The 16,442-nt window shown below is 39.5% G+C and overlaps 1 protein-coding gene across 19 annotated transcripts in view; it reads right to left on the bottom strand.

Annotated features, from left to right (window-relative positions):
* The window catches only part of KIAA1217 (KIAA1217 ortholog), a 364,764-nt gene that overhangs the window by 98,438 nt on the left and 249,884 nt on the right, over positions 1 to 16,442 (bottom strand). For 10 of the 19 annotated variants that reach the window (XM_042042936.1, XM_042042934.1, XM_042042929.1 and 7 more), the window contains one exon: positions 5,980 to 6,060. The exons of 8 other annotated variants lie outside the window; for them this stretch is intronic. In XM_042042936.1, the coding sequence (XP_041898870.1) occupies positions 5,980 to 6,060 (81 nt within the window). Of the gene's footprint in view, positions 1 to 5,979; positions 6,061 to 16,442 lie in introns of those variants that run through there. One more of the 19 variants, XM_042042945.1, reaches the window with a different exon arrangement.

Genomic DNA, 16,442 nt, shown 5'->3' with positions numbered 1-16,442 from the left:
CACAGTACAAGCATTCACAAAATAAATGTTGACCCCAATAGTCCATGTTTCAGGACCCAATAGTAGGCATATACTGTTATTATAGGCATTAGAGTCATAGTCTAGACTGCTGCTATGTGAGTCAGAATGGTACTGTAGCAACAAAACCCATAATGCCTAACAGAGAAGAAAACTCAAGATGTGCTCACTAAGGAACAGCATTATCCAAAATTTAAATGTAATGTAATGTAAATAGATATTCCACAGAGGCAGACTAACCCAAAGGAACATCGGCACTTTCCAAGCCACTTTGGTGAAAAATGCCAGAGAACAGAAGGAGGTTCAGAACTAGGCAGCAGGTCTCTCTGCCCCCTCTGCCAAGACCAGGTAGGTTACATTTCCTCAGTCAGCCATGGTCTTCCCCCCAAGCTGCATGTTGGGAGGCACCCCCATGTATTTCTTTGTGCAATAGGGTTCATCTTTCAGCCAGCTGAGTAGAGCTGACCCTCCTTAAGGACTTCTCTGACAAAAGATGTTGTCTGTGCTAGTTCTGGGTTAGAAGATCATCAGAAAGGAAAGGCCAAAATAAGGACAGACAATTCTGGTGCAAACTTACATGTAATTACACAGTGCATTGAGATGTCTCTTTTACTTGGGATATACTATTTTATTTACAAGGATATAGGTCCTTGTAACTTTTTCAGGGTATATATTTAAATATAGCACATGGGGCTAGCAATTACATAAGATCCAGTATCTTTCAATTACTCTTGGGATTTGATGAAGAATTAAAACTGTAGTTAATTATGCCTCATGACTGGTATCTGTCTGCTACAGCTTGTTAAAAGAATGCATTTTCAATACATCTGCTTTAGTCCTTTCACTGACTCAGAAAAAATAAAGAAAAAAAGTGTAAGGTTCTTTAAACGCAGTAAAATAGCAAATAATTAGGAATGAAGTCTGAAAGTACCTGAATAAGGAAAAGTGAAATACTGCAGAGATACCAATCTAATGGGCAGTCATGGAGCACCAGAGATTTTCATCAAGTTCTCTGTATGTCTCTGCCTCTGGCCCTCTGCTCACATTTGTCCACACTAATTCTCTCACGCTTTTGTTCTAGCCGGTTTTATATTTCTGCTCTTCATAGTGTTCTTTTATGCTTGTTTCCAGTTATTTTTCATACTAATCTATATAACAGAAATCTTTTTTCCCTCTTTTCCTTTCTCCTGCAAATTTGATTCACACATTTCCACAGACAAAACAGAACTAAGAAAAAAAATCATATAACCTGAAGATTTAATTTCATCTCTTGATCAATTCACACTTCTTGTTTCTTGTCTCCAGGAACTTCCTTAGCCCTTATCTAAACAGAAACTTATCTATTCAGGAGAAGAATCCTACATATCTTGGAAGTTGCTAGCACTCCTGGCAGTGTACAAATGGTAAACAAAGATATCAAAAAATAATACAGAGCTAGTAAAATATATTTTTCCAATCATGTACTCTAAAGAACAAAGCATAGGCAACCCCTCCTCCCCCCACATTTAAGAGTCTTCTTGACATTTCAAAGAGAGAGGAAAAATTAGTAGAAAAATGGAAGCCTACTCTTCTTGACCTTCAAGTAAACTATTTGTCCTGTGACTTGTGCCAAAGATGGATACAGGATATGTGACAGACTGCAAATAGGCATATAAACAGGCTGTGTTTAATGTATGATGAGTTTATTAACTCCAAAGTATTGCCACAGCACATGAATTATTACTACTGCAACAATAATAGTTCATCACATTTGTGTCAGATCTAAATTATCACTGTCTGAAGGATGGATCTGCTTTTTCCACAGATACAGAGTCTTTGGGTTTCCACATTAACGCAGCAACGGGATTTTACTTGTCTGGACATGCTATTAGTGACACATTACTGTTGAAGAGAGAGCGAATACTACCCATATTATCTTGTTCTTAAGCATTTTCCATATTTTTCCACAGCACTTTCTCAGACAAGTTAAATGCTTATACGTGTCTGTATAAACTCAAGTTCATAGTACATCTGTGCAATTGATGTGTTTGGATACTGTGTCTCACTGGGGGAGTTGAGGGTGGGGAGATGACTCAGCAGCTGAATGCAACATTAAACCATCTCTCATGACAAGCTAACTACTCTAGGTGTGCTTTTTCACCATTACAAGATGTAAAAATCTATGGCATCTTTCTTTCAGATGCCATCAGCTGGAAATGGTACCACGCCAGGAGCAGGCACATGCCAGCATCTGTGTTCTCTAGAGCTGAAGAGAGAGAGACGGCAACTTCCCACTTGCCCACACGCAGATCCTGTAGGTGTTGGTTATACTCCTCCCTGGTGCCTACTCATGGACTAGCATGTCTCTGTGTCTGCTTTCATTTCTCTATTTCATACTCAAACTTTTCCCTACTTTCTGTTGAATCAAGGACAAGTTACAAAGCCAGTTCTTTCTCACAAGCACCTCCGTTTGGTGGCAATATTGATTTCTATGGTATGAATGGCAAGAATTCTTTCCTCTTTGATAAGGAGAAAGACTATGCCTAAGCCATGGTTGCCCACCACCCCTAGCACTGAACCAAGGTACCCCACTTGCCTGGAGCCTCCTTGGCTTGGAGGCATGTTCTGCGCTGGATGCTGCCCGAGCTCGCCCTTGTCGGCAGCACTACCGGCCTTCTCCTGCCGCCGGCGGTCCTGAGGGAAGCTGAGCTCGCCATACTCACACCGGAGGGATGCCAGCCAGCAGAGCACAAGTCACAGAGCCCCCCCCGCCGGCCACCTGCCGTGCGGTCATTGAGCAAAGCAATGAATTCAGTGTACCGTGAACCTGAGGTACTGCCCCAGTGCAGATCTTATGCTCTGAGAAAGGGAGGAAACAGACCCAGAAGAACTTCTACAAGTAAGGTAAAAGAAAGCATTCCTCCTCCCTCCCATGGTGAATGAGAAGGAGGGAAAGATAACTCAGTCATGAGCGTCAGCAATGCTCAGTCACAGCCACGCGCTACCCGTCACTGTGACAGGGTCAGGATGCTCCAACAAGTAGCCATTTTACTCAATTTAGTGAATTTATTTGAAGGCAAAACTCCTCTCTGCTTTTGACAGGATCTTTATCACCACTCTGTATTCACCGATGCTGACCCCAATTTCTTCCACCTAGAGGAAAAAAACCACGTCTAATGATGTGACAGAGCTTATCTGCCATATTTTTAGGTAGTAATGATATTCAAATCGTCCTAAAAATCTGCACATTTTCTCACGAGCCTTGCTAGCTCCTGTTGGTGGCCAGCTGCATGCTCCCTGCTGTGGCAAGCTGCCAAAACCCATTTATTTTAATCCTGAGTGCTGTGAATCACCAAGCAGGACATCCACAGGCTGCTCCCCCTTGGCAAGACCATGGCTGGCTCTTCAGCTGGTTGATCCCCAGAGTTAGTTCATGAAACTCTGTTATAAATGACTAACATAAAGCAACATTTTCAAACTTTTCTTTTTTAACTGTAAGCACCTAGATAAATGGAAACCTGTTTTTCAGGAAATCTGTTTGTTTATAGTAAAGATATTCATTAGGAGCAATAAAGCTGTAGGTGCTCAGCCCTTATGCTGCCAGACCTCTTATTCAGATGTTTAATTGCAGGAACTTGCATTTGAAAATTCTGCCCTAAGGAACTCAACAGCCCGTCTAAGAGCAGCTTAATTGGTCCAGACAAGTCCAGACTGAAATATGCAACATGCTGTGGCATCTCTTTGAAATACGTGTATTATCAGAAAACCCCAAGCCATCCACATTAAAGTGTAAAAATATTTCACAGTATGTTTCTGTCCAAATCCAAGGTTTTCTCTTTCTACAAATGCCTGCCTGAAATTTTAGGGTAAAAATTGAAGTAAAACAATAGAGAAAACTATTAGTCACCCACTAATAAAAAGTAAAAGTCATACTTAATGAAAGAAATCTTTAAAATAAAATCATTTATCTCTCTGCTTTATTCTCATCCTTTTCCATGTGAAGACTTTATTCATACGTGAGAGTCAAATTTAGAAAGTCCCTGATCACCTCAGTATTTTTCCCCACAAAGGCTTCTATGGGTCCATCAATTTTGCTCAGAGCAAAATTTCGTCTTTCACCGTCTCTGTCATATTCTTGCATCACAGCTTCAGTTTATTATTACTTTGTTTAAATAAGTTATCCATAAATTCCAGCCTGGATATCAGCATTTGTCTTAATTAAAACCTTATGGCAATTTCAGTTGGAAGCTATTTTTCTTTTCCCTCCTGAAAAACTCTACTGTGAAGTATTCACAACCCAGCACGACCCTTTGTTCCATCCAGGAGATGGCTGCATTTCATCAGCAGCGGGTGAGGTAACTCCTACCTACACAATCCCCAAAATCGCCATGAGAACTGTGAAGATTAAAAGGGATGATTTAAACAAAAACTGTCATTATGCTGATTAAAGGGGAAAGATCTTTACATGCTTAAAACCACATGCAAAAACTAAGAGGCGAGGGGTGGGGGGGGGGAGAATATATACCAGATGCCTAAATGTACCTAGAGGATAGTGAGTTCTGATTCAAGAAGATTATTTACCCACCCCTGTTCTCCCACATATGTCCCTAAGGAAAACAGGAGGAGGGCCTGTTTCTGTGGTGTCAAGTTTCCCAAAGCAAAGGAACACAATGCAGCGATCCTGGAAAAACCTGTTTTTCTGTGTTTCTACAAGCTAAGAAGGCGCTCTGAATTAACATGCTATTTAAAAAATACCCGAAAAAAAGACCAATCGACATGAGGGCCGGTGAGTGGGAGCGAGGTCTGCGGGCAGGGTGCAGCTGCCCGCCCCCAGCAAGAACAATCGCCCGGGAGAGGCAGCGCTGCCTCCGGCGGCAGCACACCCACGCCGGGGACTTATTTTTAGCCTCTACTCGTAGAAGTAAACATGTGATGAAGCACTTACTAGAGCTTGTTGCTCTGGCACCTGGGAGAGTTAGGGGGCTGCTATAGGAGAGAAGTTATGGAAGCTTCTGCTGCTCCTCTCTCCCAACTTGTCACCTTGCTCTTCTGCTTCTTTTTCCCTCCCTCGAGGCCATCTCCTTGGTGAGGGAGGAAGACGCCTTACAGCTCTCCACACCTCTGCCTCTCCCACCCTTCCCTGTGGTCGGCATGTTTATTGGCCTGCTTAAATCCCGAGAGTGGAAACACAAATGAGGTGCAAATGAGCCGCTGCCACTCTGCCTGCTCCGAGGCATCCCTCCTTGCTCCCAGCACGCGTTATCTTGGTGCTTTTATCATTGCGCTGTTGGCTGCGGTAGAAACCATGCAGAGGCACCTTTTACGTGTGGATCTACAAGGCACGACACATTCACTGCCTCCCTGGGGGAAAAAAAGGTAGCTGTTGTAGACATCCATCCTGTATGGCGTTACAAGCCATCTAAAATGGAAGAGAAGCTCAACGGGATGAAAGGTGAGACACAGGTGACTTCAGAGGTGCACAGTGTGTGTATAATGCCGCAAGTTGCAGAACTAAGATTTTTTTTGCATGTTCAATACAAAAATACTGCTCTGCCCACAGAGCTCTCCTTCAATTTGCAGCAAGACTTTTACCACCTAAGCCTTATTATATATATTTATACATGTATGTATAAATAGAAATATAAGACTAGATTTGGGACAGTGTTTAGGAATCACTTACTTATCTAGGATCTCCTATTGAATTTTGGTGGATTTCAGAGCATCTAATACAAGAGCTTCATGTCTATCATGCCATTAAAGGAACAGTCAGAATTAAAAAAATTGTCAAAGGATGCACATGCATCACACTTCCATATGCAGTTAATCTGTATGCGTAATTCTTCATTGCTGTGAAATACAGAGACGCAAAGCATGCAGATTCATATTTATTTGAGAACTTTAGTTGTGAAACAAGACACACAATTAAAGGGTCACAAAATCAATTCACAGCAGAGTGCAGAAAAAAGAAAGTACAGTACTAACTCTCTGAGAGGATTCAATTTTCATCATGTACCTTTGAATGTCAAGTTCTGAATGAAGGGAGACCAACATGCACTGCAAAACCTGTGGATCAAAGAGAGGAAAGAAGGGGAGGGGGAGAGATAATTGTTAACAGGAAAAGAAAAAGGAGAACAATATAAATTAAAAAAGAATAACTTGTACATACTGAAAGTATACTGAAAGAAGAGAAGAGAAGCACTGAAAAATAATGAAGGAAACACACGTAGCAAAGAACAAAATGGTCTATCAATACTTAATATGCAATATTCTTAGAACTCTTGCTGGACTCAGTTCAGATGTGCTACACATGGTTGTATGTCAAAGAAACAAAGAATGTTTTAATATAAGAGTTAATGGCTGAAAGCTGAGCCATAGAGATTCATATATATATAAAAACCGTAACTGACAAATAACAAAACATTCTTCCTGAGAAATGATACAACTCTTGGCTGGAGTTAGCAGCAGTCATTATACTTTTGTGTTTGTTTCACACTTACTACAGAGACATGGAATCCTTCAAGCAGAACTTAGAAATACTGTGTAACTCATGATTAACCACAACTTTAAAAAGAATAAGAGAAACTATGGTATGATTAAAAAGTCTTCTCCAATCACATCTCTCTTTACTATTCTACCTCTGATCTTAAACGCCATAGAATGTGAGAATTTGCGAAAAGGGGTTTAAAGGCCAAAAAAACCCAACCATTTTTTCCCTCCAACACATGAACGAGATGCTAATTGGAGGGGAAATTGCCTACTGCTGTTTGAGTTCACAGAGGTGGAGCTCCTGTATTTTCCTTAATCTTCATTTGCCTGTGGGTGGAGGTAAGAGAGATTTCTGTAGAGTGCTCTAAAAATTCTTCTCTAAGCAATCAATTCCTCCTTCAACAGCGTCAGGATCCCATAACAACTGCTGCTTCCCAGTTCAGAACATGCAGCTATTCATACCAGGCAAAGAAATGCAACTGCTTTGACAACAAGGACGTCATTGTTAAAGAATCTTATTTAGCGAGTAATTATAATGCAAACAGCACAATTAAGAGAGTAATTCAAAAAATCTTTTGAATTTTACAAACCCAGAGGATATGAGCATGTGAGAGCTGATTCTGGGGAGGAGATAAGCAACTTACAAGTATGCTATGATTTTTCATGCTTTTGTCATTGGATACTTTGGAAGGGCAGTACCATTTTATTATAAAGAGAACAATAGATCATTTTTCTCCCTATGATAACGGCATCATTTAGAATTGTTCAAGTAAAATGTGATTTTTACAAATAAGCTATTTATGCAAACACAGTAGAAATTAAATGTAGCCTTCCGGCAACAACTGGAAAAATTTCAGTTCCAAACCACAAAGACAAAACAGTCTGTTGCTAATGTCTCGGTAATACTGAAACTGTACTGGGGTTTTTCATGTTTTTATAATGTTACCACCCCACATATGCAAACCTGAGAAATCCGCCTTGGTTTTTATTAAACTAGTCTGTTTAATAAAGAAAAGAAAAGAAAAAAGAAGAAAATAATTTTGTAATTACCAAGTCCCTTCTCAATGTTAAACAAGACTTCCAAGGGAAAAAAATCATGCTGCATGTTTGCTTGACATTCAGGCATCATTACACGTGAAGACCACACTTCAGGAGGGACATTACTGTGCCCAACAGCAGCATTAAAAGCGTGCAACAGTCACCCTGCCTAAAGCCATTGCATAGGAGCAACTTGAGCTACTTAGTTTTCCTCAAACCTTGTCACCTCATGGAGAATTACAACTGCCTCACTTTTCTCTCCACTTTCCTAGTCCCAAAGGAAGTGAAACATTAATTCTGACTTAAGGGTGGGTAAGGAAATGAGGATGCTTGAAGAAACCTGCAACACTTCCCACCCTCAATCCAGAGAAAATGTTGCCTGTATCCCTAACTCTCTCCCCCTCTCATCACAACATGGTATTTATTTTAAAGCAAGTAGATAAATGAAGATTTGCAGTTAAAATACATAAAATTAGTCCACCTTTGAGCCAGAAGTCTCTCCCTCCTCCTGCAGGAATTGATTTGAAATCATACGAATATGCTGCCAGATTCAGAGCTAGAGTTCTCTGAATAAACAGTCTTGCAGGAAAAAAAATGAAGCCCACACAAATCCAGAACCACAACAGCAGTGCAGCAGGAGGCTTCTTCAGCTCCTGCATGAGGTAGCACAAGGACACAAACAAGGCATCCACAGTGTTATGTGGCAATCTTCAGATCTCCTAAAGAAAATCCAGACATGCCAGTATGGGAGAAATATAATTAAGACCATTACTGCAGCCCACGTAAAGACCTTATTATGAATGAAATTTGAAGACTTTTGGGTCTGAACCCAAACCTGAAGCATGGCTTCCTTTGGAACTTTCCAAAATATTTCTTAACTGTCTGCATTTCTATCCAAACTCAACACCACACTGATGCCTTCATCAGCACTCACTAACCTCAGGAGTATTTGAAGATGGAAAACAATAATAATCTATTTTTTCCTTTACTTCAAGATTGTAGAGGAGTATGATTTTTCTTCCATCTGTTGGCATGCATATGGATATATATAGTCCACAAGGATGGGAAATGAATCCAAGGAGATCTTTGCAATTTCCAAATGCAGTAAGGGCTGTGATCTCTCCCAGCCCAGTGACAGGTTCCTGGGACAATCCCCTGTCTTCTGCTTCTCTCACCAACTCTGTCATTGTTCCAGAGAGATGAGGCATCCAAACAAATACCCAGCATGAGGGGAGAAACAGGATGTTGGAGCAAATCCCACAGAAGATTAAAAACCCCTGGACCCGACTTACTAAGAAATAAAGAATTGTAGAGTGCAGAACACTCAAATAACGTGCTCTGAGCAACCTCTGCTGGCCAGCAGATAGGATCCCATGCCTTCTCCTAAATGGAGTTGTACAGAGCCTGTGATTTCATTCTCATCTATGAGTGCATATCCTTAGCTGGCTTGAATGAACATTAGTTGACCAGCTCAAACAGCACAAGGAAAACCTGTGAAAGGTGGGCCTGTCACATCACGGTGAGATGGAAAAATGACAGAGATTTCCACTTTCTGTTACCAAATACCTTCAGAGCACAGAGGCTCCTGTTGAAACCAGTGTTATATTCTTATGAGTTGTGGAAGCAAATAGAATACAAGAGGCACCAACGCTTGTATATGTTGGACTGACACGCAAAGAAACATTAATACAGGCAGGTGGATATATAAAAGTAATACATAAAAAAGTCAACAAAAGAGCATAAGTAGTTTCTTCTGGAAAAAGGTGGAAAATACTAGAGGCCAAGGAGAATGGAAGCTGGGGCTGGGACACAACACACAGCTAAGGAACGGTTGCAGTGTGTCACTACTGGCAGGTATGAGGAGGAAGGGGCATTACATTTGAGAAAATGTTGGGAGCCAGACATCATTGTAATGAGAAAAGTACCAGAGACAAAGGAAACAGCTGCAAAACATGTTGCTTTTGAACTTTAAACCTAAATGAGCAAGTGGTGGCCCTGGAAAAAGGTGTAGAAAGCTAAGAGTCATAGGAGGAAAGCAAAGTTGCCAGGAATGTGCTGAATGTTGTCAAACAAAGACATAAGAATAAGTCTGGTGAATACCACTTGCAAGGTAGTGCCCAAAGGAGTACACAGCAGCTTAGGGAGGACAAAGATTAATACCTTGGGGCTGACTGACTGTATTAGTCATTATTCCAGGGCCCTCAAAACAAGGGTGAATGAACTGCAAATCTGCCTTGTGGGATCTGCTTGCTAAGCAGATCAAAGGAATGTATTCACCATTTTAAGCAGGATCAGGCCTGTTGAACACTGAAATTCTGAGTATCCAGAGGAAGACGCAGATGCTTGGGACATTTGTGTTGATGATTTAGTAGGAGACATCTGTCCCCCTGAGTCAGTCTGAAATAATGTCACAGAAGGGTGTTAGGAGCACAATGTGCTCCCTCCGCAGGAATGCAGCACTGCTGTTCTGGCCGGCAGTGACATACAAGCCAAAGTGCCTTTTCACTGGCAGTGCTGCAAAAGAGGAGCATATTAAGTTTTCCCCTTTTTTTCAGTCTGTGTAATATGCCCTTGATTTATGCTTCTGGTGGATTTCAAAAGGGAAGTCCTTACAAAAGCAGAATACATTAAATGCATTACATTTATCATGGGTCACCCAGGAAGATGACACTGTTGTTCAGAAAAAAAGCAGCTAAAATCAGAGAAATGCAGGAGTACAGAATGAAGCAAAGGGGGGTTGTGCCAGGACCCCAGGACACTAGGATGACAATTAACGTTCCTTAGGTTTACAGTCACTGGGTGAAATCCTGCAGAGACATGCAATCAGCTGAAGCTGTAGGGAAATGATAATGAGAACACAAAGGGCTTGAGATGAGTATGTAGATGATAATATACAACTAAATGAGATGCTGACTCATAAGTCCTCTTAAACAGCTTGAAACTGAAGGAAGGAAATGAGGATCAACTGCCTATATCCTGTGCGCAATGGTTTTGTGGGAAGGATGCGAGAAAATGGTATTTCTCAACAATTCTGGGATGGGAAAACGTCAGGATAGTAACTCAGCTGGGATCAGGCCAAAGAGGTTCTTCCAACAGAAATGCTAAGCATACCAGTATCTGCTGAAGAAGGGAAAGGGTGAAGTCTTTTATCACATGAAAACACCATGTACAGGATCAACTGCAGGCGATCTACAGACAGCACTTAAACAACTGTGGGGGTGGGGGATGACACACGTGGTGATGGCCAGTGACAAATGTTCTAAAGGAAGAATGGAAACAAAAAGACCAGCGAAATTCAAACCAGGAATGCACTCAAAAAGATAGCAAAGGAAGAGGTCTGCACAAAACATTAGGACTTCTTATGTTTCAAGATTTACATTTTCCAGCACACTCTTCATCTACATATCCTTCAAACTGCATATGCTCTTTGGCTCAAACTCATTGAACATTACAGCTAAAAATGACGTATGTTAACCAGGCAAACTATTTTGGGTTTGATTTCCAAACAACAACAACAAAGAAGGGTCTTCTCTACATTGTTGATTTCATCTTCCTCACAGTTCTTGTAAAAAAAATAGCTAAAACCGTGTGTTTAATCTATCTTATCCTTTATCTTATATAACTTCATATATATAGTAAATGTTAAAAGCAAACACCCAGAACTAGACCAAAAAATTTTTCAAGGGAATTCAGATCACAGTCCAAATTATACTTTTAAAGAGATACAAATTATTTACACCTTTAAAGTAAAAAATAGTCTGGCATTTAAGAGGTTCAGAATTTCTCCAGGGTCACATAGCCTACCCCCTTTTCTTGTCTCTCCACCCATGTGGAGATGCTGTGTTGAAGCACCTTATTTTTGCATTGTCTCTACATAAAGGCAGTATTGTATCTGTACTCCACATGCAATAACAAAGGAAAATATAACTTCTTGTTCACCTTAGATGACTTTTAAGTCTAGGGGATTTTAAGAAAGAACCTGCAGGGTATTGTATATTTCAGTCTTGGCTTTATGCATAAAGTATATAATTAAGCACGTAATTAGGAATAATCATATAAGAAGTCCATGAGACTATTTTCATTAAAGACGTTAGGCATGAACAGATTGTTTGGTTTTTCTTGGGCTCTAGCACCTACAGGGGTGGGCGCTTATCAGACTCTCCTCTTTCCACATTTCACATAAAAGTAAACAAGACAACACATAAAAGAAATTATTCCTGTGTTTATGATCTGTCTCTTCCCCACTACAGAATTTAAGTATCACTTAAATTCTGTCAGTGCAACATGCAAACCCAGACTGGTTGGTGCAGGCTGAAGAAAATATGATGATTGGTCCTAATTTCTCTAAGGTAATCTGAACCTGATTCGAATCCATGAACCTGAACTTGAATCACTCCTTTGTGATGCAAAATTCTGTAGGTGAAAAGCCTCCATTGTACAGACACGGAAACTGAAAAAAACATTGACTGAAGATCTCAAATGTGGTTGCCTAATGAGGCTTATGAGTTTACAAAGAGGTACCTCCCTGTGCCTCCTACTAATTCTGGTAAGATTAGCATGAAACAGACCAATTTTCAGTTATTGGTTCAATTGGCGGTTTTCAGCCACTGACATGTAATATCTGACACATCCAATAATTTAAGTATGGATTCAGAGACTAAACTTTACTAAGTAAGTGTCAAGTATATTGTTTACCATTTTTCTGAATTTGTTCCACTGTTAGAAATTGGGACAATTAGACAAATGCAGTATCTTTATTTCCAATATTATTCACTCCCTTCCTCCTATTGTTATCACCTCTTCTTGGAATCACAATAAATTGCTGAAGATAAACAACAAAAAAAAATATTATAAATCTTTATAAAGGAATAAAGAAACGATGATCTAAGAAGCAAAAGATTTCATGAGCTGTTTCCAGTATTTTGAAAAGTAAGAATAATAGAGAAAATGTGATGTTTAAAGAGCATAGCTGTTGCTCTCTCTCATTTTTCTGTGATATTTTTCTCCCAACTTTATTTAAACAACTGGCTGACCTGGTTATTCATACAACAACCATCACTGAAAAGCACAGTATGGTGTATGCAATGACAACTGATGGTCTATTGAGAACAACATCTCTGAAATGCAGAAAAATGCACAGACTTGTCATCTTTCATTGCTCAGATTTAATTGTAATGTTTCGTTTAGAAGTTCTTGTTTTAGGATTGCATTTTGGCCTTCAATATTGATTAAATTTACCTAGTTTTTCAGTCTGTGATCTGCTCATCCATTTAAACCTTATAAAAACTACTCGAAGTGATAAAAATTTGGATTACTTCCTATTCAGAATGAAAAGGTGACAGGAATTGCTCCCCCACCCCAAAAGAAAAAAAGAATTATATTGTGTTTACTCAGAAGACAGTATAAACAAAAACGTGTACACACATTTTGTTCCACCCTTCTGCTGTGTACCTCCAGAAGACAAAACAACTTCAATGTACAGGTTTTCTAATAACTTAAAGCCCACAACTTCAAATGATGGCAACTGCAGGTCTCAGCCAAGAACCACCATTTTTAACTACTGCCCTAGACAACTTTAGGAAAGGGTTCATGCAATTGAGTGAGTACCTGCCTATGTCAGGATGCCTGGGACTGCATCCAGCAGCCTGCTTTTCTGCTCAGCTTTTACAAAAAGTAAAACCTACTTCATTTATATGCTTCAAAGCTCCTAATTTCTGTTAAGAAAATAAATAGTGGAGCAGAAACAATTTAGAGAATACTCATTGAGGGTAACCTGGGTAAGAAAAATCAATGGAGAACTGCAGTGACAACCTCTTTCTTTGGTGAGTGCTCTCTTAACCAAGTATTTCTCAATATATTAAAGCATTATTAGAAAACTTAATCAGAATTCTTTGACGACAGAGAAGTGGGTGAATAACTTTGGTCCAGTCATAGCTTTCTGTGGTCTGAGAGTTAACAAGCTTTGGTTAGCATTCCAGTCACAAAACCACTTTTCCTGTCCTTGGCCCACCACATGCAACAGAACTCACAGTGCCTTTTTACCTTACATGGTTTCTGCAATAATTAACTCATGAACAGTTTCCATCACACTGCAGGGAAAACTGCTACAGAAAAGTATTACATTTATACACCACATTAAGTTTGCTCTTAACCTCTTGTAAGGATCACTGTCTTAGCACAGTAGGGAGGTTTTGCAAAGCAGTCTCCTGCATTTTCCCTTAGAACACCTAAAACTTTGAACTACAACATCAAACATAAAAAGCTGTTTTATGATTAACTGGATTTTATTACCTTCCCCCCTTACTTAAACACATACTTGTCATCTACACAATTACAAGATAACTATGAGCTCAGAAATGCCTTTTTGCAGCATACAGCGGCTTACACTTGAATAGTTACAATTAGAGTGGAATCCAGGAGAATAAGTCAGTCTTATTATCTCATAATATCAGGTATCTCATGTAAGTGAGATAGATAAATATTAAGTACATATAATATTACACACAAACAGTGAGATTCTGCACGGTCCCAAGTGATTCCTGGTTTTGATACAATCAGGTATCACTGTTATGCTGCCAGGGGCTAATTGACTCCAGCCAACTTTAGGCTGTGGAAAATTATTGTAACATCACTATTGCAAAGCAACACTTTAAGTTTTCATTGATAAGGATATTTACATATTAATTTCATTTTCAGATTTATGTATAGATAGTCAAATACTATATATTGTTCAGAAGTCTTTATTGCAATATGTTTTATTATGTACTGCAAAACTTTCTTCTTAAAATTATCTTCTCACACTTAAGGGATACAATGTAAAGCCAATAATAAACAAACCATAACTTCAGCCCATTAATCAGATATGTCAGTTTAAATATATCCTATTTGGGAACAAAAACAAATGCTACTGGCTTTATAAACCGTATGGAACAGGGAACAAAGCTGGAGTTGGATTTCAGGAGTTGATGTCATCATTGTTCACAAGCCAACACAGGGCTTTAAAACTGGAAAGAATCTACAGCATATAAAATGGTTTCCAACTTGTAAGAGGCCAGGCCCATCGCCAGTGGATAATAATTTGCAATAGAGTATAGGGTTTTTTCCTAAGGACAAGAGGGGAGGGATATAACACATCCATGCAGAAAGGAATGTGCAATTCTCTATTCTTATGTGCTACAAAGAGAGGTGTCTTTCTAAAATCTCATTTACTTGTATTTTGCATGTCTTCTCTTCAGATGCTTAAACATTTCACAAGTTGGGATCTTTTCTTTCGGTGAACAAAGATGTTCAAAGAACATCTTTGTTCACCAAAAACCTTTCTAGCTACAGTGCTAGCATCACTCTTAAATGACAAAGTATCAAAAGTTAGGAGAAAGCAAGCCTAACATCCCCAAGTGTCTTCAAGGACAGGCTGGATGGAGTTCTGAGCAACCTGCTCTAGTGGAACGTATCCCTACCCATGGCAGGGGGTTGGAACTAGATGATCTTTAAGGTCCCTTCCAACCCAAACCATTCTGTGATTACTATGAGCCAACAGTTATCTTTTCTGCATATCAGAGGGAGGTGCAGTAACAGGAGTATGTACATTTGAGTTTTCTCTTTCATGATTTAGTGTTCTTTTAGAACATATGCATGTTTTAGAACACAGTGTCCTCAGAACTGCTGAAAATTTACCAAATCAAATCTTGAAACTTTAAAATTAACTAAGCTTTAGTAGACAAAACCAGATGAGCAGTACATAGCTTCTTCTGCTCTTTTGTGAATATTCAATGACCTCACATTCTTCAGTGCCTTCCCTCTCCTAAATACTGCAAAAGAAAATGTTATCTGTTCAAACAAAGAAAGGTATACACAAATATTTGAAAAAACTGTCTCAGTTTCTTCTAATTACATAACACAGCCTCCAACAGCCAATAAATAGTGCACCCAGCACATAATGTAGGTTTGTACTTGAGATTATCCATTTGCCTGGTTACTGATACTGTTGAGAGCACATCTCACGAGTTACAGGTATGCACACAAAAGGAATCCTGACTCCACAGAAGCTCAGAGAATGTGTTTTACTACAGGCATCCCTACAAGTTACCCTCTTTAAGAGTCTTTAAGCCTCAAAAACAGATTTGAAAGGTTCAAAGTGAAGAAAGAATGGACTCTAATGTATTGTTCTTGCAAGAATTTTCTGAGAATAATTCACTTTCCAACAGGTGATCCTGCAGGACTTATAAAGCAAAACATACTGGCAGTGGTCTTTTTAGATGTGTCTGAACATGGGTGAACATGGTTCCTGAGGGACATACTGGTACCTAGTCTTGTGAAAATAAATATGTTCATAGACTCTGCAGATATTCTGTTGTAGCTTTGCTCCTGTCTGGTGTTTGCTCTCTGTCTTGCTGTTATCTTGGAAACTAGAAAATAATTTCTATTTTGGCCATGAAGCAATACTTACTTTTTTTTGGTCTCTGTTCCTAATCCCTCATTTGCCAATTTTTTTGGATAGGAACTTTTTTCTCCAAATGGCAGTGAAATGTATATTGTCTTTTTACAAACATCAAGGCCTTCTATTCTTTGATGCAGTTGTTAGCAAGGAAAACTCTGTGATGGTGGGTTACAGCACCTAAATGTGCACTGCAGAGGTGCATATTTTCCCTTCAGTGTCCTCAAGAGATTATCTTCTTGCTTCCACTTGTATCAATTCTGATGGAGAGAAATCAAGACCCTGAGATACACTCAGCAGTGCTATTCACAACAGCATGCTGTTCACAATATAAACTGATGACAGGCATCGTTGTTCCCAGGAATAATACCCAGGTTGACTAGCTAGAAAACACAGTTCTTATTCTATTCCACTCAGAAAGGAGATGCAAAGATGGTTTATGTGAGAGATAATAGTTGTATGACGAGTATTTCATACTATAGGATCT

The sequence above is a fragment of the Corvus kubaryi genome, unplaced genomic scaffold, assembly GCF_017639235.1.
Source record: "Corvus kubaryi isolate FWS band 111438036 unplaced genomic scaffold, C.kubaryi_AGA036_p1.0 37398, whole genome shotgun sequence".
NCBI classification, from domain to species: domain Eukaryota; kingdom Metazoa; phylum Chordata; class Aves; order Passeriformes; family Corvidae; genus Corvus; species Corvus kubaryi.
The sequence above is the reverse complement of the archived record's forward strand: the minus strand, read 5'-3'. Positions and strand labels throughout refer to the sequence as shown.